The sequence below is a fragment of the Schistocerca americana genome, chromosome 2 (genome assembly GCF_021461395.2).
Source record: "Schistocerca americana isolate TAMUIC-IGC-003095 chromosome 2, iqSchAmer2.1, whole genome shotgun sequence".
Classification (NCBI taxonomy): domain Eukaryota; kingdom Metazoa; phylum Arthropoda; class Insecta; order Orthoptera; family Acrididae; genus Schistocerca; species Schistocerca americana.
Window position 1 is genome coordinate 575,017,328 of NC_060120.1, and position 22,735 is coordinate 575,040,062.

At 43.9% G+C, this 22,735-nt stretch overlaps 1 protein-coding gene across 1 annotated transcript in view; it reads right to left on the reverse strand.

Moving 5' to 3' along the window:
- The window catches only part of LOC124594194 (proto-oncogene tyrosine-protein kinase receptor Ret-like), a 132,725-nt gene that overhangs the window by 47,863 nt on the left and 62,127 nt on the right, over positions 1 to 22,735 (reverse strand). Inside the window, exons 6-7 of the mRNA XM_047132552.1 lie at positions 18,500 to 18,617; positions 5,881 to 5,995 (exon numbers count right to left, since the gene is read on the reverse strand). Coding sequence (XP_046988508.1) covers positions 5,881 to 5,995; positions 18,500 to 18,617 — 233 coding nt within the window. The remainder of the gene's footprint in view (positions 1 to 5,880; positions 5,996 to 18,499; positions 18,618 to 22,735) is intronic.

The following is a 22,735-nucleotide window of genomic DNA, read 5'->3' on the forward strand; positions in this document are numbered from 1 at the left end:
CCTGACCGGGTTGTCTCCAAACACGACTCCGACGATTGTCTGGTTGAAGACATATACGACACTCATCGGTGAAGAGAACGTGATGCCATCCTGAGCGGTCCATTCGGCATGTTGTTGGGCCCAACTGTATCGCGCTGCATGGCGTCGTGGTTGCAAAGATGGACCTCGCCATGGACGTCGGCAGTGAAGCTGCGCATCTTGCAGCCTATTGCGCACAGTTTGAGTCGTAATACGACGTCCTGTGGCTGCACGAAAAGCATTATTCAACATGGTGGCGTTGCTGTCAGGGTTCCTCCGAACCATAATTCGTAAGTAGCGGTCATCCACTGCAGTAGCGTGGGAGGCGTGAGCGAGGAATGTCATCGACAGTTCCTGTCTCTCTGTATCTCCTCCATTTCCGAAAAAATTCTCGTTGGTTCACTCCCAGACGCCTGGACACTTCCCTTGTTAAGAGCCCTTCCTGGCACAAAGTAACAATGCGGACGCGATCGAACCGCGGTATTGACCGTCTAGGCATGGTTGAACTACAGACAACACAAGCCGTGTACCTCGTTCCTGGTGGAATGACTGGAACTGGTCGGCTGTCGGACCCCTCCGTCTAATAGGTGCAGATCATCCATGGTTGTTTACGTCTTTGGGCGGGTTTAGTGACATCTCTGAACAGTCAAACGGACTGTGTCCGCCACAGTCAACGACTATCTTCAGGAGTTCTGGAAACTGGGGTGATGTAAAACTTTTTCTGATGTGTGTATTACTCTATCGAACAGAACTATGAAGAATAGTCTACAGAGAAAAAGATAGAGGATTTTGAAAACAAAATCCTGTGAAAAATATTTTGAGTAGCCTATGAAGGTGAAGAATGGCGAAGGAGAAAGAACATACCGGTCACTGAAATACACCCCTAGAACTTAGAATTACTTAAACCTAACTAACCTAAGGACATCACACACATCCATGCCCGAGGCAGGATTCGAACTTGTGACCGTAGCTGTCTCGCGGTTCCAGACTGAAGCACCTAGAACCGCTCGGCCACTCTGGCCGGTAAATATACAGTGAGCCAGATGCTGTTGCGGAAGCTACGACAAGGAGACTGAGATGGGCCGTCCGTGGCTATAGGAGAAGGAAAGATCAAGATTGATGGGAATGGCTCTGAGCAATATGGGACTTAACATCTATGGTCAGCAGTCCCCTAGAACTTAGAACTACTTAAACCTAACTAACCTAAGGACATCACACAACACCCAGTCATCACGAGGCAGAGAAAATCCCTGACCCCGCCGGGAATCGAATCCGGGAACCCGGGCGCGGGAAGCGAGAACGCTACCGCACGACCACGAGCTGCGGACAGATCAAGATTGAGAGAGAAGAAAGATGGAGAGACGAGATGGCCAAGGATGTTCATATAGTTTGAGTGAGGGAAGAAGATGCCAAGGAGAGGGAGGGGGATATTTGAAAAGGCCAAAAACCGATGCAGTTTTTGGGATGAGGAGACTAAGCATCGAGAGAGGTGGTGCAGTGGTTAGCAGACTGGACTCGCATTCGGGAAAACGATGGTTCAAAGCCCCGTGCGGCAAGCCAGACTTAGGTTTCCCGTGGTTTCCCTAAATCGCTTAAGGCAAATGCCGGGACAGTTCCTTTTAATAGGACTACTTCCTTCCGTAATCCGAGAATGTGCTCCATCTCTAATTATCTCATTGTCGACGGGGCGTTAAACTCTAGTTCCCCTCTCCATTCTCCCCTCCGACCCTAGGCACTAAGTAAGTAAGCAAACAGCATTGAATATAGATGGACAGTTACACACCAGCCTAAAAAAATTTATGACTTTTCGTTAGCAATAGCTCAATTTCATTGTTTTTTGGGCACATTCCACATCTGACTGCAGTTTTTTATATCATGCACACTTTTATCGTAATGTAATTTGCATGATAGGTGGTTTAAAATTCATCGTGATATGTAAACACTTCTTTATTGCATAGGGATTATATGATCGCCTTTTGAAGTCGCAAACACAGAACCATAGTGAAAATGTGATTTTTGCGCTTTGAGTAGTGTCTCTAGTACGCCCGTCCATCGCGTCTCGTGGCACTTGTCCGCTCTGAGCACGTAAACATGTCTAGAAAAATAGCGCCTCCAGACAAGTGTGAAGTGCGTGTTGCAATTTGATTGCTTTATGCGGAGGGGTGCAATGCAGCTGAAAATCGTAGATGAATGAGTAATGTGGACGGTGAAACTTTCATGAATGACAGCAAAGTGCGGTAATAGTACAGGAACCTGGAAGCATGACGTACAAGACATTCACGTTGCAGGGGGTCTGGAATGGGCCAACTTATTCGGCGAGCGGATCAGGCGATTCGAAAAAAACGTCGGTTCATAATTTTTGTGTTGATGATTCGTTTTCCAAAATTTCAAGTTCAGCTCTCTATATCACCGTGAGTGAGAGATTTCAGTACCGAAAACTCTGTGCCAGATGACTTCCCAAGCTGGTGACCGACAATCACAAAACAAAGCGAGTGGGCACTGTCTTAACGGTTCTGGAGCAGATTTTTTGAACAGAATTATTACAGGGGACGAGACGTAGGTCCACTTCGAAAATGGAAAAACAGAAGAGCAATTCAAAAAGTGGGTACATTCTCACTTCCCGAGTAAATAAAGAAATGCAAGCGAACCTTGTTCGTCAGAAATTGTATGGCCAGTATGCTCTGGGACTGAAAAGGAGTTTTGTTGATGAGATTCATCGAACGTCGCTCGACCATCGCTGCAGCCTCATACAGCGCGACTCTTTGGAAGAAGCGAAGAGGAATCTTGTCATTAGGCATTGTCCTTGTTCTTGGCAATGTTCGGCCGCACACAGCAGCTGCAACAAAGACGCACCTCAAGCGTTTTCGTAGGGAAGTGTCTGATAACCCAACACGCAGCACGAACACGGCTCGCTCATATTTTCAATCCTTTGCTCACATGAAACACTAGTTACGGGGACAGCATTTTGACACAGACAACAATGTACAGACCAGCTTAGAGAAATCAATGAAAGCCCAGGCGACTGGCCTCTATGATGAGGATATTGGAAAATTGGTACCACGCTACGACAAACGTCTACTATGTAGAAAAGTAGCTGCCAGGTATAGCTAAATACTGCAAATATATCATTTTCGATTTTCACTGCTGTGTTCATTCGCGACGTCTCGCGGGTTTAGTTGAAACACTCTGAAGATCTGTCTCGTAGTGTTCGTCCGTCATCACCAACACTTGCAGATCATCGCTGCCTGCAAATTGCGTACCCGAGGAGATTGCAGCAGCACTACGCGCTGTTTACTGGAGAGAACTCGGAGCGCGCCTGCTAACGCCAACAACACTTTCAATTCGCCCCTTGCACACCACAGATAAACACGACACGAAACAAATGAACACCACATAGACACAACAACACGTGAAATGGCGGCAGAAACGCTGTGCTTGGCTGACAAACCACAGAAAATGTGTGTGTAACGACAGCAGAAAAACCTTGTTAACGGGACACAACCAAATAAAAAACACAATATCAAAAATCGCAACTAACACACTAAATAACGCGATATATAGCGATTCCCAGTCTGAAATATACAATAAACAGAAAAACAAATTACGTTTCGTTGCGATTTCGGTCTTTCTCGGCGTGTTCTACAGATGAATTCTTCTCGGGTTACCAGCTGAGTGGTGCCGTTGTCTTGTCGCAGGGTTTCGATGAGTTTCGTACCCATCATCTTCCGGCGAAGACGACGCCACCACTCAGCTGATAACCCGAGAAGAATTCATCAATTACATTTCGTTGTTTGTAGGTACCAAGCCGCAGACTGCATGGTAGGTTTAAAGCTACTCCCATACACGTTATGTGAGCTATGTAAACAAACTAAAATCTTTAAACATATCGTACATGGACTACATGTAATGCCTAAACTCCGTGACATGTGTCTTAACTTTCTAGTGCTGTGGAAACCACTGTAACATACTTAGCACTTAATAATCGTTCCGTTTTCAAATATAAATATTTTTGAGCTGTATAACCGACATGTGAGGTTAACATGTAACAACAATTGTGAAAAAACCCCTGTACATATTACATAAATTGCTGAAACATGTCTAGGTGAAACAAAACTATGAAACAGTGTCTTGCTCATGACGGAATTCCTCTCCAGGTTTCTGTTTAGCTTCGTAAGGCTTTGTCTATCATTTTCTGATTCCCTTGAGTCTAAGCTCACGCACGTTCTAAGGCAGGACCAGCCGCGGCGTGCTAAACCTCATGCGTTCAGTGTATGTGGGCCGCAGATAATCCTTAGAGATGCATGGGAATAACAGAGGAAGAGGATAAACGGCGGGTACTGCGTATTTGCTATGAAATGACGTTACAGTATCAAACAGAAAGAATTTATGATTTAATTGAAAATGAAAAACCAGAAACTTACAATGATCGACAGATAGGATTCATTGTTCCGTATATCACAAAGCACTTCGAGCTCAATTTGTAGGCGTGGAGGACGTGAAGAAATTGACGGTACGAATGCAACAGTTTACAGTGGAACTGAACGAAGAGAATGGAGATTCCACATGCTACTGTAACGTCAAGGGGAATGTCTGGAACGATTTTTCGACTGAAAAATTATGAAGCGCAGGAACGAAAACTAGGACATCCAGGATAGAGTGCAGATTTCGCATTTTAAGTGCGCTTGGCTGCACACGGCCGGCTGGAGTGGCCGAGCGGTTCTAGGTGCTACAGTCTGGAACCGCGCGACCGCTACGGTCGCAGGTTCGAATCCTGCCTCGGGCAAGGATGTGTGTGATGTCCTTACGTTAGTTAGGCTCAAAATGGTTCAAATGGCTCTGAGGACTATGGGACTCAATTTCTGAGGTCATTTGTCCCCTAGAACTTAGAATTAGTTAGGTTTTAGTAGTTCTAGGAGGCTGATGACCTCTAAAGTTAAGTCCCTTAGTGCTCAGAGCCATTTGAACCATTTTTGACTGCACACTGCCCACAGTAAGAAATCGCAAGGTAACTCCTTTCTGATTTGATGTGGACATATTTAACAAGAAAATCGCGTTTTATAAAGGACACATTCTGACAAAGACAGTCTTGTTTGCTAAGTTCAATGGCGTTAACGAACACGCGAAGTCTGGAGAATTTGTTGTCGTCTTGAAAGAAAAATTCCACACGGATTTTGAGCACACTGTCAACCTTACCAGTTTCCCAGCTGTTTCCGAGACCGTTTGCCGTTTCAGTTGAAAGAGTAGCTATTCATGTTCAGATGTAGCTGACTGATCTGCGAGGTAATTCCCGTCTTAATGACAAATCCTTTTACCTTAAAACTGTCCAGAACGTCTACATTGCTTTCCTCAGGTAGAGTTTCCAATGTCCATAATGAGGCTGCAAAAGTGCTACAATATTTCGATCGAAATATTTGTGTGAAATACAGTTTCTCGACTATGAAACTAAATAAATCAAAATTTTGTGGTAACATGAGTGCGAAAATCAATGAAACTGTCTGCGTTTTTTTGTGTACCAACGGTCTGTACCAGGTAAAAATTATGTTATGTCTTCAGCGCGCCAAAAATAATTAAATAATACTGGCAATTTGTTTTGTTTGTGACCTATGTTGTTGAGAAATGTGAAATATAAAACGAAGTAATATGCAGTGCAAGTGGTCTGCCGATTAAATATGGCGCGTTCGCAGTTTTCCCCTCTTCCTCCTCCTCGCAGTCAGAGAGCGTGACGTGGCGGTGGGGAAAGGATGAAGCGAGGCTGGGCGCTTTCGCACTCTTGCCCGTGAACGTCCTCCCCTGTTCTAAGCTATACAGGTGCTGCAAACGTTGTTTGATCAGTTAGTGATCTGCTGCAAACGTTGTCCTCACCCGTGACGCCGGCGATGTCGATGGCCCTGGCGCGCAGCACGCGGCCGAACTCTCCCTCCCCCAGCGTCTTCTCCAGCAGCAGGCGAGAGCGCGGGAACTCCCACTGCGGGTCCACCTGCAGCACAGCCGTCACACTTACTGCAAGCTACTGCCTTGTAATCATCTCACACACTTCCACATGTATAACACGCATAAATTCAGTTAGATGTAGATAACAGTGATAATGAAACAGAACTACTGGCTTTACTCTCACCAATACGATATTTATTAGCTCTTACAGCACAGTGGAAGAAATAAGATGTTAACTACATATTTTTGATCTGCATATACTTCCTATGAAGCTGACAAAAGTGCATAGTGATGTATTTTAAACTCAAATATTGGTAACCAATACATTCGATGTACTTTTTGTTCCATAGAACCATTGTGAACGGATCTACATCTGCATGGATTCTCTGTAAGTCACACTTAAGTACCTGTCAGATGGTTCATCGATCCACCTTCACAATAACTGTGTATTATTCCACTCTCCAACAGCGTGCAGAAAAAATGAACACTTATCTCTTTCCGTGCGAGCTCTAATTTTCCTTGTTTTATTACGATGATCGTTTCTTCCTATGTAGGTCGGCGTCAACAAAGTATTTTCACCTTCATAGGAGAAAACTGGTGATCGAAATTTCTTGAGAAGATCCCGCTACATGACCATACTATAGTTGTATTATTACTAATTACAGTAACTGTAGGCTATGCCCTAAGCTATATACTATTTATTGCTCATACAAACCGAACACGGACGTTTAATTGAAACCATCTGATCAACATTAGCAACCACGCCTACGTTTTAATGACGTCCACCCCAAATTCTGTATCATGTCCGTCACGATCTCTCACCTATTTCTCGATTATATTAAACGTGCTGGTCTTCTTTGAATTTTCTCGATGTACTCCATTAACTCTATCCGGTAAGGATCCACACTATGAAGCAGTATTCCTAAAAGCGACGGACAAGCGTAGGGTAGGCAGTCTGTTTAGTAGATATGGCGCACCTTCTAAGTGTTCTGCCAATAAAATGCAGTATTTGGTTCGCCTTCCCCACAGCATTTTCTGTGTGCCCTTTCCTATTTAAATTGTTAATGATTGCAATTCCTAGATATTTAGTAAATGTATGGCCATGAGATTTGGTTGATTTATCGTGTAATCGAAGTTTAAAAGATTCCTTTTAACGCTTATGTCCACGATCTCGCACTTTTCATTATTTAGGGCTAATTGCCAGTTTTACCCCCACGCAGATATCTTTTTATACTCGTTTTGCATTTTTTTATCTTCTGATGACTTTACTAGAAGATACAAGACAGCATCATCTGCAAATAACCTAAGCCAGCTGCTCAGATTGTCTCATAAATCATTTATATAGATATGTAACAACAGAGACCCTATAACACTACCTTGGGGAACGCCAGATATCACTTCTGTTTTACTAAGTGACTTTCCATCAATTACTACTAACTGTGACCTCACTGATAGGAAATCACGAGTCCAGTCGCATGACTGAGAGGATATTTAGACGCAAGAGTATACAACAAGTCATAAAACAACAACACAGGTTACATAATACATATCTCCGCAGCATCCTTTCTTCCAGGAGTGGTAGTCCCGGAAGTTTCGCAAGAGAACTTCTGTGAAGTTTGGAAGATAGAATATGAGGTACTGGTGGGAGGAAAGTTGTAAAGACGGGACGTGTGCCGTGCTTGGGTAGCTCAGTTGGTAGAGCGCGTGCCGACGAGAGGCAAAAGCTCCAAGTTCGACTTTCGGCTCGGTACACTGTTTTAATCTGCCACGAAGTTTAATACATAGCACGTATTTACAGTAAAAGATAAATATGTTTAAGTACCTTCCATCCTTAGTTAAACGGCCCTCTTGGATATGAATAAGTAAAAGAAGCTTGAAGTTCTTTCATCTGAGATGGAATAATAAACCTGTCATAAACATGTAAATGTATAAAGCAGTAAGATACATATGATAATTCTTGGGCTAACGAAGCCATGCGTCATCAAATAGAAAATTACCTTACCACACCTATTTTCACTCATCACATTACGAATGTAAAGATGGTCATAAAGTCACATTTTACGTAACACTCACGTCGTCTGATATTATCAATATTATATGCGTAATTAAGTTCTACTGCAATATGGTTTCGAACGAGCTGGTCAGCAATAAAAATTTTTGGCTTTTGTTTAAATTGAATTTATGAAAAAATAAACTTTTTATAGCTGCTGGAAAGTTAATGGAAACGTATGTTCTTGGATGGCAGACGTCTTTCTAGAGCGAAGTATTTAAACTTTATGTAGTTTATTCGTATATTTAGGTATTACTAATAGTTTGAAATATACAGACTGTCTCTCCTAAGAGGCCTGAGGCGCTTTTTCTCTCATTTTTTGACACATATTTTCAATTTCGTTTTTTCTGTGTGTATCTGGAATCAGCCCAAACAAACGCTGCTCATCGCATCTCTCATGCGACTGCCAGTGTTGACGGAAATCGTTGGTTTGTTTCCCGTTTTAAACAAAATGATTTTTAAAGCGGAATTTTACGTGCCAAACCGACACATTCAGTGCGCGCTGGACGTCACATGTAAGACGAGCAGTATTTGTTTCGGCTGACTCACAAAACATCTACCGAAACACCAGAGAAAATGCGTCTGACAACCCTTAGGAAAGACACCCTGCATATACAGAGTGCCCCAGAAATGTTGCGACAAAAGTCGAGGGGTTGTAGATGGTGCCTTGAGGAACAAACAGGGGATAGAAACCCCCATGTTCAGAAACGTCATCCAACGACGCTACAGTGGGCCGAAGTTACAGGCGTCGACGCCTGTCACTAGGCCACCCTTTCGCCAGCAAAAGTGACTTTGTACGCTGACGGATCGTAGGCGAAACATCTCTCAATGTTTGTTATTCAGCGATTGCGACTGATTGCCGTGATTGACAGTGGAGAAGATGGAGCTAGTTGCTGCATAGACAGGCATTGACATCTATGAATGTGATGCTCTGTTACCTTCGTGTATGAAGGTTCCAGACACAGGCTTCTATGCTCAATAATGCTCATGTCTGAGGCGTTTGGTGGCCAGCAGAAGTGTTTAAACTCAGAAGAGTGTTCCTGGAGTCACTCTATAGCAATTCTGGACATGTGGGGGTGTCTCATTGTCCTACTGGAATTTTCCAAGTCCGTCGGAATGCACAATGAACATGAATGGATGCAGGTGATCAGACAGGATGCTTACGTACGTGTCTCCTGTCAGAGTCGTATCTAGACGTATCAGGGGTCCCAAGTCACTCCAACTGCGCACACCTCACACCATTATAGAGCCTGTACCAGCTTGAACAGTCCCCTGCTGACATTCAGGGTCCATGGATTCATGAGGTTGTCTCCATACCCGTACACGTACATCCGTTCGATACAATTCGAAACGAGACTCGTCCGATCAGGCAACATGTTTTCAGTCATCAACAATCCAATGTCGGTGTTGACGAGCCCAGGCAAAGCGTGAAGGGTTTGTGTCGTGCAGTCATCAAGGGTACACGTGTGGGCCTTCGGCCCTGAAAGTCGATATCGATGATGTTTCGCTGAATGGTTAAGCACGCTGACACTTTTAGATGGCCCAGCATTGAAATCTGCAGCAATTTGCGGAAGGGTTGCACTTCTGTTACGTTAATGATTCTCTTCAGTCGTCGTTGGTCCCATTGTTGCAGAATCTTTTTCCGGCTGCAAAGATGTCGGGGATTTGATGTTTTACTGAATTCGTGATATTCCCGGTACACTGGTGAAATGGTCGTATGGGAAAATACGCACTTTATTGCTACCTCAGAGATGCTGTGTTCGATCGCTCACGTGCCGACTATAACGCCACTTTCAAACTCACTTAAATCTTGATAACCTGCCATTGCAGCAGCAGTAACCGATCTAATAACTGAGCCAGATTGTTGTTGTCTTATATAGGCGTAGCCGACCGCAGGTCAGTATTCTGCCTGTTTACATATCTCTCTGTATTTGAATACGCATGCCTATACCAGTTTCTTTGGCTCTTCAATGTATTTTTCTTTGGAGATATTCAGTTTATTCTAGTGACCGATTCAGTAGTGGAACAAGATTCCTCAGCTAACTTAATGGTCGCGGCCTCCTGCGTGGCATTATGTCGCACCTTAAGTTCACTTCTTGGGCTTTTCTCACCTTGCAGACCTCCTTTTCCCCTCCGTAGTGCAGCAACTCGACGTGGCATGAACTCAAGAAGTCGTTTGAAGTCCGTTGCAAAAATATTGCGCCGTTCCGCCTCTAGAGCTGTCCATAACTGCGAAATTATTACCGGTGCAGGATTTTGTGCACGAACTGACCTTTCGATCACGTCCAATAGATATTCGATGGGATTCATGACGGGCGATCTGGGTGGCCAAACCATTCGCTCAAATTGTTCAGAATGTTCTTCAAACCAGTCGCAAAAACTTGTGGCCCAGTGACATAACGCATTGTCATCCATAAAAATTCCATTGTTGTTTAAGTACATGATGCCTATAAATGGTCTCCAAGTAGCTGAACAACCAGACGATCCAGTACATTCCAGGTCAACACATCCCACACCGTTATGGAGCCATCACCAGCTTGCATAGTGCCTTGTTGACAACTTGGATCCAAGACTTCGTGGGGTCTGCGCCATTCTCGAACCCTACCATCAATTCTTCACAACTGTAATCGACACTCATCTGAAGAGGCCAGGGTTTTTCAGTCTGCTAGGGTCCAATCGATTCGTTCACGAGCCCAAGAGACACTCTGAAAGCGATGTCGTGCCATTAGCAAAGCCACTCACGTTGTCGTCTGCTTCCGTATCCCATTAACGACAAATTACCCCTCACTAGCATAGCGGATACATTCGTCGTACGTCCCACAGTGGTTTCTGCGGTTATTTCACAGATTTTTGCTTGTCTGTTAGCACTGAAAACTCTACGCAAACACTGCTGCTCTTGGTCGTTACGTGAAGGTCGGTGGCCTCTGCATTGTCCATGGTGAGAGGTAATGCCTTAAATTTGGTATTGTCGACGCACTCTTGATACTGTGGACCTCGGAATACTGATCTGCCTAACGATTTCCGAAATGGAATGTCCCATGTGTCTAGCTTCAACTACCATTCCGCGTTCAGAGTTGTTAATTCCCGTCGTGCGGCCGTAATCACGTCGGAAGCCTTTTCATATGAATCACCTGAGTACAAATGACAGTTCCGCCAAAGAACTTCCCTTTGATACCTTGTTCACGCGATAGTCCCGCACCTTTTTTGTGTGCATATCGCTAACCCATGGCTTTTGTCACCTCAGTGTATAAAGAGTGTTACAAAAAGGTACGGCCAAACTTTCAGGAAACATTCCTCACACACAAATAAAGAAAAGATGTTATGTGGACATGTGTCTGGAAACGCTTAATTTCCGTGTTAGAGCTGATTTTAGTTTCGTCAGTATGTACTGCACTTCCTCGATTCATCGTCAGTTGGCCCAATTGAAGGAAGGTAATGTTGACTTCGGTGCTTGTGTTGACATGCGACTCATTGCTCTACAGTACCAGCATCAAGCACATCGGTACGTAGCATCAACAGGTTAGTGCTCATCACGAACGTGGTTTTGCAGTCAGTGCAATGTTTACAAATGCGGAGTTGGCAGATGCCCATTTAATGTATGGATTAGCACGGGGCAATAGCCGTGGTGCGGTACGTTTGTATCGAGACAGATTTCCAGAACGAAGGTGTCGCGACAGGAAGAGGTTCGAAGCAATTGACCGGCGTCTTAGGGAGCACGGAACATTCCAGCCTATGACTCGCGACTGGGGAAGACTTAGAACGACGAGGACGCCTGCAATGGACGAGGCAATTCTTCGTGCAGTTGAAGATAACCCTAATGTCAGCGTCAGAGAAGTTGCTGCTGTACAAGGTAACGTTGACCACGTCACTGTATGGAGAGTGCTACGGGAGAACCAGTTGTTTCCGTACCATGTACAGCGTGTGCAGGCACTATCAGCAGCTGATTGGCCTCCACGGGTACACTTCTGCGAATGGTTCATCCAACAATGTGTCAATCCTCATTTCAGTGCAAATGTTCTCTTTACGGATGACGCTTCATTCCAACGTGATCAAATTGTAAATTTTCACAATCAACATGTGTGGGCTTACGAGAATCCGCACGCAATTGTGCAATCACGTCATCAACACGGATTTTCTGTGAAAGTTTGGGCAGGCATTGTTGGTGATGTCTTGATTGGGCCCCATGTTCTTCCACCTACGCTCAATGGAGCACGTTATCATGATTTCATGCGGGATACTCTACCTGTGCTGCTGGAACATATGCCTTTACAAGTACGACACAACATTTGGTTCATGCACGATGGAGCTCCTGCACATTTCAGTCGAAGTGTTCGTACGCTTCTCAACAACAGATTCGGTGACCGATGGATTGGTAGAGGCGGACCAATTCCATGGCCTCCACGCTCTCCTGACCTCAACCCTCTTGATTTTCATTTATGGGGGCATTTGAAAGCTCTTGTCTATGCAACCCCGGTACCAAATGTAGAGACTCTTCGTGCTCGTATTGTGGACGGCTGTGATACAATACGCCATTCTCCAGGGCTGCATCAGCGTATCAGGGATTCCATGCGACGGAGGGTGGATGCATGTATCCTCGCTAACGGAGGACATTTTGAACATTTCCTGTAACAAAGTGTTTGAAGTCACGCTGGTACGTTCTGTTGCTGTGTGTTTCCATTGCACGATTAATGTGATTTGAAGAGAAGTAATAAAATGAGCTCTAACATGGAAAGTAAGCGTTTCCGCACACATGTCCACATAACATATTTTCTTTCTTTGTGTGTGAGGAATGTTTCCTGAAAGTTTGGCCGTACCTTTTTGTAACACCCTGTATAGAAGGTGACTCAGCTGCCACTGTCGCTGTCCTTTTATGCAACCCGCAATGTTAATTAACCATACGCAAATTTTTCATATTCTGTCCCTCGCTATGCTCAAACGATTAGAGTACAAAAAAAATGAATAGGATCGTTTTTTAGAAAAATATTTTAGAAAATGTAGTTAAATTTTGTACGTAAATACGTTTTGCTGAAGGCCACGGTTTGCAAGCTATTCAAGAAAAACGTCAAAAGTGACCTTTAAATGCGCCTTCACGCCTATACTCATTCTTCACCAGTCTACATCTTGCTCGAAGCCTTTCCTCCTAACAATGTACAAAAATATCCGACTACGCGAACTATTCCCGATATTCGACCGTTTTTGTCTCTATTTATTCGCTATCAGCATAGTCGGCTATTTCTTTACCGCTATTAATTTGAGCGTTCCCGGGTAATGAAAGAGAAAAGACTTTTGTAAGATTTACACTAAAACTAATTACGTTGACAATTCGATCCAAACTTAACCTTTGCAAGCACAGTAGTTTCGTGGTGAGAGTGCGTGACGGATACAATAATGTCATTGTTTATTTTATGCTGTTAAAAACTCACAAAATTGTTGGGTAAAATTTACAAAAACGTCAATTTTATAATTTCTAAGAGCTCAACTAAGCTGATGTCATAATAAGGTCAGTCAATGAAGGCCAGAAAGGTCAAATGCGGGAAATAATTCGTAATAATTGGTACAGTCCCAAATTTTTGTACATTCGTAGGAGGGAGTACCATCAACAACATACTATAAGAGATTTTGATCGGTGGAGATTGAGTGTGGAGTCACTTTAGTAACTTTTCTTGAGTAAGTCGAAAACTACGGCCACCAGCTGAAACGTGTCCTAGAACAAATTTTAACCACGGTACATTTTCTACAAGAAGGCCCTGTTCATTTTTTTTATGAAGAACTGATAGTTTTCGCTTCGCGAGCGTGGGAATATGAAATTTCGCGCGTGTTTTTTGAAGACCAGAAATAACATTGCAGGCTGCATAAAATGAAATCGGTAGGGGCAGCTAAATCAGCCTGTATAATTATTACTGCATAGACTTATGCTACCTAAGAGTGCTGTGTTATTGTTCAAAAAATTCTGTCTAAGGGAGAAGGTTTTTGTTTCCTTATAAATGTATAGACGAAGACATGCATGGATGCATGAACCGTTATTTCAGCGAAATTCTGAGGCGAAACAATGCTTTCTACTTGCTTATGTACTAGAAAACACTTTACCTTTTTCGTGTTAAACACCACCATGTCTTTTTCGGTGTCAGTTTCGTGGTGGTAATGGTTCTTTCGACTTACCTAATATGGTAGATAATTTCAGAAAAGCATCCGAACGAAACAAGTATAAGTGCAATGAAAATTAAACAGAGACACACAAACTGTACACATCCATATAAAAAATTATTGTGGACTTCGAAAAATACGAGAAGTATAAAAGATGGTAAAGGATAGATCACTTCAAGTATAGATTATATTTAAGGTAAACAGTGAAGAAACTCTTTCTTGTAAGTATTATATCATCTTTATTTTTTAAACTCTTTACTTACTCTGGGAAATTACCGGTATCAACGACCAATAATTCACAGTTCTGTTGCATATTATTCATCGTTTTTATGCTAGAACTAAATTTCATTTTATTTATTAATATGAATTAAAATTAAAGTTGATAATGTTTCTTCAGTATAATTAACAATTTTAACCAAGTAATCATAGAAGAATTGGTAGCTTTCACAATTTTTTAATATAGTTCTTGTGAACAGATTTTAGTTCAGTGACCGAATGGGGGCAACAGCTTTAAAGTAAGACCTAAGGCTGCCACACACTTCATAATTTTTTACAGCTCTCTCTGTCCTGTTGTCCATCTTCAAGTACTTCTTCTTTCTCTTCTTTCCATGAAGTTTCTTTTCCATTTCATGCAGATGCAGATTATGAGCTCCTTTTCCTTCTTCAAGCATACCACTAAGCAGTTTTTTTTTTTTTTTTAATGTGGTCTCCCATAATATTATTTACTTCATTGTGCCACGCTTCAGTGGCATCCGCCGTTGGGTGGATTTTTCCGTATCATTTCCACATTGCGATGGGAATATCACCGTTCTGTAGGCAGGTATACACAAAGAAGTCAAAAAACTGAGGGAGCCTTTCGTTATCAGGAGCTTGCGCATGAATCTCAACTCAGCCATTACTTACGTCCGCTGGTTTTACAAATGCCAGCGCTGCACAAATGCTGAGGTGAAGCCTTAAATCTTCGTTCTGACGGTAATCGTCAGTAAGATCGAGATACTGAATTTTTCTCTATAAGGCGATAGATTAGAGGACAGGATAGGCATTTTTAATGGAAGGAATAAAAAAGAAGTCTTGAAAAAGTCTTCCAAATTTTTAGGAATGTAACATTTAAGAGCTGCAGCCAGCAGTTTGCACAAATCTACACGATAAATGAATGCATACTTAGAAGACTCCATCGGCGAAACAAAAATTCTTCCTAATGTATGTGCCGTACTCTTATTAAGAAAGACGTCACCTATGTTAGCGTGTTTCGTCTGATTAAACAAGCAGTTTATTTATCAGTGGTGCCCAAGAAAAGTGAATGTCGATGCTCCAGTCCGGAGCCGCGCTGCTGCTACGGTCGCAGGTTCGAATCCTGCCTCGGGCATGGGTGTGTGTGATGTCCTTAGGTTAGTTAGGTTTAAGTAGTTCTGAGTTCTAGGGGACTAATGACCACAGCAGTTGAGTCCCATAGTGCTCAGAGCCATTTGAACCATTTGAATGTCGATATTTAGGCAGCTGCGATATTGGCCCTTACGAAGTTTTCTATATCAAATGAAATAAGTGTTCGTTATTTCCATATGAAGCTCAATTTCACTGCAGTTCTTGGACTTTTGTGGGTTCGCCACGCTTGACTCCACTGATGACGCAAGGTGCTTTTCATATTTGTCTGAGTGAGGTATAACAAAAAACTAATCTTTATTATGAAGAGTCCTCAGTTCATCCACATATATCTCTGATGACGGCGCAACACTGGACCATCGCAGACATATGTATCTGTAATAACTACGCGGGAGCGACCTCTCAAGTCACTTGAGCAGCGCATCCATTTTAATGACGCGGGAAAGATCGACAAATCTCCGGTGTCCGCAGTTATTTACACAATCGAAGGCTTTTAATTAATCTATAAAGAGTAAATGCGTTCCTGCACTACATTCGCGCCTTCTCTCTATTAACTGCTTCGAACGCTCACTGTTCAGTATAACTTACTGGGTGCTATTAGCCAGTCATTGAGCGATTCACATCTCCCTATGTCAGAAAATTTGCAGAACAGGCTTTTTTTTTTAAAAAAAATAGAACATTGCTTTTACCAAGTAATTGCATTCACTCCTATCGAAGTAGTCCCCTCGGCCACCTATTTACAGTTGCCAACGTTTCTGGAGGTCTTGGAAGCAAGCAAGGGAATATTCAACTGCGATGCCTCTGAGCTGATTTGTTATAGCACGCTGGATCTCTGGGATGCCTTGCTGAAGCTTTTCTGTCAGCCGCCCTTTAACTTGTGGAAACAAGAAAAAATCGCAAGGCGCGAGAGGTCAGGCGAGTACAGATGATGTTGGTTGGTAATCATGGAATGTCTGGCGGCAACGTTGGATTGCCTGTCACAAACATTTCAGGACTTCGATGTAAAGAGTTTGGTTCACTGTTTGACCTAGACGAATATAATCATGGTGAACTAATCCTTTATTATCAAAGAATGCGATCAACATTGTCTTTGTTACCGTTGGTTGTCGTTTGAGTTTGCTCGAGACTGGCGATGCGCAATTCCGCCATTCAGCAATATACTGGTAGCACCAACTTTCATATCCACCACTAAACAATTCTTCGTATTTCCTCTTTCAGTTCGTCTGTTAGTGTGTGAGGGATGAGTTTTGCATTAAGTTTCCGTTTCCCTAAATCTTCGCGTAAAATCTTATGACAATATCATTATTCAAATTAAGTTATTCCGGTATCTCACGCACAATTGCATGACGGTCTCCTTGCAATAACTGCCTTACACGCTCCGCGGTGTGTGCTGTAGATGGGCGACGAGCTCTGGGATAGTCTTGGAGCGATTCTCTGCCTCGACGAACCTTTAGTGCCACTCGCAAGCGCGACTTCTTGAAAGTGCCTCATCTGCACATGCTTGCGTAATCATTGTCCTCGTTTCACTAGCGGTTTTCCCGAGCTTAACGCAGAACTCTTTGCTCACAATCAGCATACATTGCGTCACCGTAATTAATGCGCTAACAACCCAAACAGTGTGTTGCTAAGCACAGCCCTGCCACCTAGTGAGTTTGCGCGGGAACGTGGCCAAGGCCATTACGAGGACGCACATACACCAGGTAACATAAAAATAATTTCTTTTCCTTTTTAGTGTAGCAAACTCGTAAGTAATTGAAACTGCGTGTCGGGCCGAGACTCGAACTCGGGACGTTTGCCATTTGCGGGCAAGTGCTCTACCAACTGCGTGTCGTCCTCACAGCTTTACTTCTGCCAGCACCTCGTGTCCTACTTTCCAAACTTAACAGAAGCTGATATGAAACTTCCTGGCAGATTAAAACTGTGTGCCCGACCGAGACTCGAACTCGGGACCTTTGCCTTTCGTGGGCAGGAGAGCTTCTGTAAAGTTTGGAATGTAGGAGACGAGATACTGGCAGAAGTAAAGCTGTGAGTACCGGGCGTGAGTCGTGCTTCAGTAGCTCAGTTGGTAGAGCACTTGCCCGCGAAAGGCAAAGGTCCCGAGTTCGAGTCTCGGTCGGGCACACAGTTTTAATCTGCCAGGAAGTTTCATATCAGCGCACACTCCGCTGCAGAGTGAAAATCTCATTCTGTTAACAGAAGCTCTCCTGCGAACCTTGCAGAACTAGCACTCCCGAAAGAAAGGATATTGCAGAGACATGGCATAGTCACAGCCTGGGGGATGTTTCCAGAATGAGATTTTCACTCTACAGAGGAGTGGGCTTTGATATGAAACTTGCTGGCAGGTTAAAACTGACTGGTAGTGAGTCGTGCTTGCGTAGCTCAGTTGGTAGAGCACTTGCCCGCGAAAGGCTCAGGTCCCGAGTTCGAGTCTCGGCCCGGCACACAGTTTTAATCTGTCAGGGAGTTTCATATGAGCGCACACTCCGCTGCAGAGTGAATATCTCATTCTGGAAACATCCCCCAGGCTGTGGTTATGCCATGTCCCCGCAATATCCTTTCTTTCAGGAGTGCTGGTTCTGCAAGGTTCGCAGAAGAGCTTCTGATAAGTTTGGAAGGTAGGAGACGACGTACTGACAGAAGTAAAGCTGTGAGGACGGGGCGTGAGTCGTGCTTGGGTAGCTCAGTTGGTAGAGCACTTGCCCACGAAAGGCAAAGGTCCTGAGTTTGAGTCTCGATCCAGCACACAGTTTTAATCTGCCAGAAAGCTTCATATCAGCGCACTCTCCGCTGCAGAGTGAAAATCTCATTCTGGTCTCGTAAATAATTTTTAAAAAACCGGCCTGAAACGTTTCTGCCAAATTTCTCCGCTCGCGGCGGAAGTGAAAGACGAAGACGCAAGTTGTGCGCCTCACCAGAGGTGCTGCTGCTTCAGCTGCTGCTGGCTGGGGCTGCCTCCAGTAGTCAGTGGGTACTCACCGGCGGCCTGGCGTCGTGCGGCAGCAGGCAGTGCGCGCGCTGCACGTAGTCCGAGGCAGAGGCGGCCGCCGCGCCCGCCGCCGCCAGCTTCCGCTCGCACTGGGCGCGTCTGCACAGCCTGCGACACCAGACACAGTGCGTCGCGTCAAAACGCTTCACAGCAACGTCCGCAGCGCGTCCGCTACTCGGACGACATCGTTCTACAGTGGTAAAAATAAATGATGCATATGGCCGAAACTTTAACACTGCACGTTGCGGCCCAGAAAGATGATCTCAGTAGATTGGTTGGTTTGCAATGTAATTCTAGCCCATGTTCCTACCGTGAGAGGGCAGTTGTGTAGTATGTGCCAACCGTGTCACCTTTAAACATTGCACTACCTGCGCTGTGTGTCATTACAAGTGTTGTGTTGCTTCAGGATGGTTCGGACAACAATCGGAGGCTTCATACAGGTACTCTGATGGAGCGGGGAATGAAACAGGTAGACATCGCTGTGAATTAAATTGATGTCTCTAGAATATGGAGCAAGTTCCTAGCGACAGGATCAGTTGAGGATCGTCAAAGAAGTGGCCGCAGAATAAAAACAACAGGTGTGTGGGAACCATGTCTGCGTATTACAATGTGAGGTAACGGGCGAGTTGTGGCGTCCTGGAAATATTATATGTTCGGAGTTGGAGTGGCCGCTCGGCCAGCCGCGGCCCGGCAGCAAACATGTGGTGCCATACGTTAGCCGGACGAGAGGGGTAGCCTCAGCGCATGGTCCAACCGCGTGGCTGGGAATTCCGCTGTGACGAGGACGGTGCTTTGTGTCGATGAAGGAGATGTCTATTACGGGAGTGCCAAAGATGGCGTACTTTGAGAGACCTTAAATTAATAGTAGCCAGAGGAATCATGATACCTCAAAAAGAAATATGTACATTACCATTATTTGCACGACGATTCTGATGGTGTAATCAGATATTCAATATCTTTATTACTTTAAAGTTTAGTATCTGACTGTAAATTAGACAAGTAACACCCAGCAACGAATTTCCAAAATGTAAACACTTCATCCGATTTTGTGGATCGACGTGTCTTTAGGAAGCTATTAGTGTAAACCTAAATTGGTATAAATTACAGGCATGTAACTTGAATAGTACATGAGTTATAGGAGGTCACCGTGGCCGATTACTATCGATCGCGTCAGGCCATAAGTACTCCACAGCTACACGAAAAACCGGTAGCAGCATGCTTATAAATATATTTATTCATCTATGTCTTTGTTTATATCTGATATACACTATTCATGAAGAAATTGGTTAAATATTTACTGCGTTTTAGAAAGCACGGAGACATTAGGCTCCTGGCCTACCTTTTGCTTCTTTTCTTTTGATATATGTTTATTTAATTGTTTATGTATTTAATAATGTGTGTTAGAGCGTGTTTATGGTCCAGCCGTGAGAATAGTTATTTAATTTCAAGTTATTTAAATGTAAATCCAGTATTTCGTATGTACTTAAATATGTTTGTGGGTGCGTTAGCTTGAAGACATTGCGTGAGCTCTCTAGCCAATCACAGCGCTCGTGAATTGGGAGGAGACTGGATGGAAGCGGGGAAGAGCGTCGTTTCGAAAGAGGAGAGGGAGTTCTGGAGAAGATGGCACACGACACGGAAAGTGCTGGACGCGACGGCGCGACGGACGCGGAGTCGCGGCAGAGACTCGGAGAGTGTGGAGCCGTTCGCGTGGTCGCGTCAGATAGAAATACTTCGGAGAGCCAACTTGCGCACTTGTGAGATTTCCGTGGCTTCTGCAGTGAAGACGTAGTGTGCGTTTAGAAGTGAATATCTCGCGAGCTAAGTTGTTGTACATAACTAATTACGTGCAGTAGAAATCTATCGTTTCCCTGTTATTCAACTGATGTTTTATTCAACTGCTGGACCACCGACACCAGTAAGGGTTTTGCAGAAATATACCAGTTCTCAAAAGTACTCCTACTATCGCACTCATCATTTTAAGTCGTTAAGACATTACCTGCAGATTTTATTTAATTGCAATCTTTCATTTATAAATTTATATGTTACATTCATAATTCGCAATTGCCGAGTGATAGAAACCTTCGACCATTCGATTCATGTGTGTATTCCTATCGTAAACTGAACAATCAGCAGTATTTGGTCTGTAATGCGGCAACTACGTATCCCAGCCCCTAGACAATGAAATCAGCCAAAAATTTTAATATTTCAACTCAGAGTCGGAGGGTGCGTAGTAGTCTGAAAGCCCGCAACAGAAAGCAGGAACGCTCAACACAATGCCACACTTCTATGACAATAGTTCCAAACAGATACAGGAGATCAGGTGTCAACACAAGCTACATAAAATAGGCTCCATAAGCAGAGATTACGCCCAAGAATACCTCTCAAGGATCCTTACCTGAATAGTGTTCAAAGAGGGGCTCGTGTCGCATGGTTACGAAACCACTCTTCATGGTTTAGGCATAAGTGGGACACAACGGGCTTTTATGACGAGATCCGTATCATTCTCCGCCCTGGGAACACTGATATTCCTATGTGGAGAAACGAGGACAAAGTTTACTCCCTAACTGTATCTTAGATCGCCACCTTATCAAGGTGGTTCAGTTAAGTTTTGTCCACAACCGGTAGCTGAGTGGTCAGAGCGACAGAATGTCAATCCCAAGGGCCCGCGTTCGATTCCCGTCTGGGTCGGAGATTTGCTCCGCTCAGGGACTGGGTGTTGTGTTGTCCTAATCATCACCATTTCATCCCCATCGACGCGCAGGTCGCCGAAGTGGCGTCAAATCTAAAGATTTGCACCCGGCGAACGGTGTACCTGACTGGAGGCCCTAGTCACACGACATTCCCAGTTAAGTTTTGGGGCAGAATCATGTACAAAAGCAGGACACTCCCTTGCGCCACTACAAGCGAGAATGACCGGTGTGAAGTACTGAGACGACATCCTTGCACGGATTGTGGCTCCATTTGGTGAACATATTGGAGCAGCATTAACGCTTATGGACGACAATGCAAGCCTCCCCCACCCCTCGTGACAGCCTTGTGAACACCTTCCTAGTGGAGCACAGAATCGGTTCGATGGAATGGCCTCCATGTTCTCCATATCTCAGTTGCATTGATAATGTATGGATCATGTTGAAACAAGCGGTTTGTAATCTTCTATCCTACCAGAGACCTTACAGTGCATCACCGGTCGCTGTGGAGGAATGGGACAATGTTCCACAGGTCAACCTGGACAACTTGGTAAGAGTATGCCTAACCGCATTCAAAAGTGTCTCCAATTATGAGGAGGACCAATTAGCTCAAAAAGAATGTGGTAAGCAAGATGACAGTGAAACAATTCTGTAGCGTTTACACTGGAGTCTTTTGTAGGGCCTCGTTTGTGTTTATCAAGTGGAAATGTGTTTATCTTCATTATTTTTGTTTTCTTATGACTGTTCCTTAAAGAAAAAAATTACCTATCTTTCCTATTATGTCCATTTTGACAATAAAGCAATATGCAGCATGTATTATCACCACTGTATATTAACAAATAGGCAAATTTTTAATCTCAGTGATTTGAATCATGCCATTTTGATTAATAAGGGGATAGCGCCTACTCGCCATTACCGATTTCATCCAAATTTATGTCATAAGCAGGTCACACAGGTCTTGGCCAGAAGTGAAAGTGATGCAAGTGGGAGCACCACATCATCAAGCGTTCATAAAAAAAAGAAAAAAAATAGCGTTTATGGCGCGGGTTGGCGAGGCGTCAGCCATTTTGCGTTAGTGTTGATTCCCGGCAATGGGACGGTAATCCGAGATCCGTGGGGTAATCAGAGGGTCGTGAGGTCGAGTCCGTATGCGAAATATTCTTCTTTTTCCACTTTTTACGTTACTTACACTACAAATAAAACGAAAATTAACAAGGTAACTTACTCGTCTGCAGCTCAGTAGGCTATAGCCCTTTCTGCAAAATTATTGCCTACAATCTGTGTATGACTGTACTGATTCTTTTGTACAGCGGATTTAAAACACCGTGGGTAAGTACGCGGTAAAATATAGGATTGTCGTCTTTACTTCGGCAACCCCAGGGAAACTTAACAACAGCCTTATATAAAGTTTTTTGACTCATATGATGAAACCCTACGTGCAGAACATAATTCTTCTGTTAATTGTCTCGTGGGGAAGACAAACAAATCCACTATTATCCGACGAGATTTTTCAAGACGAAGGATTGCTGTCATGTA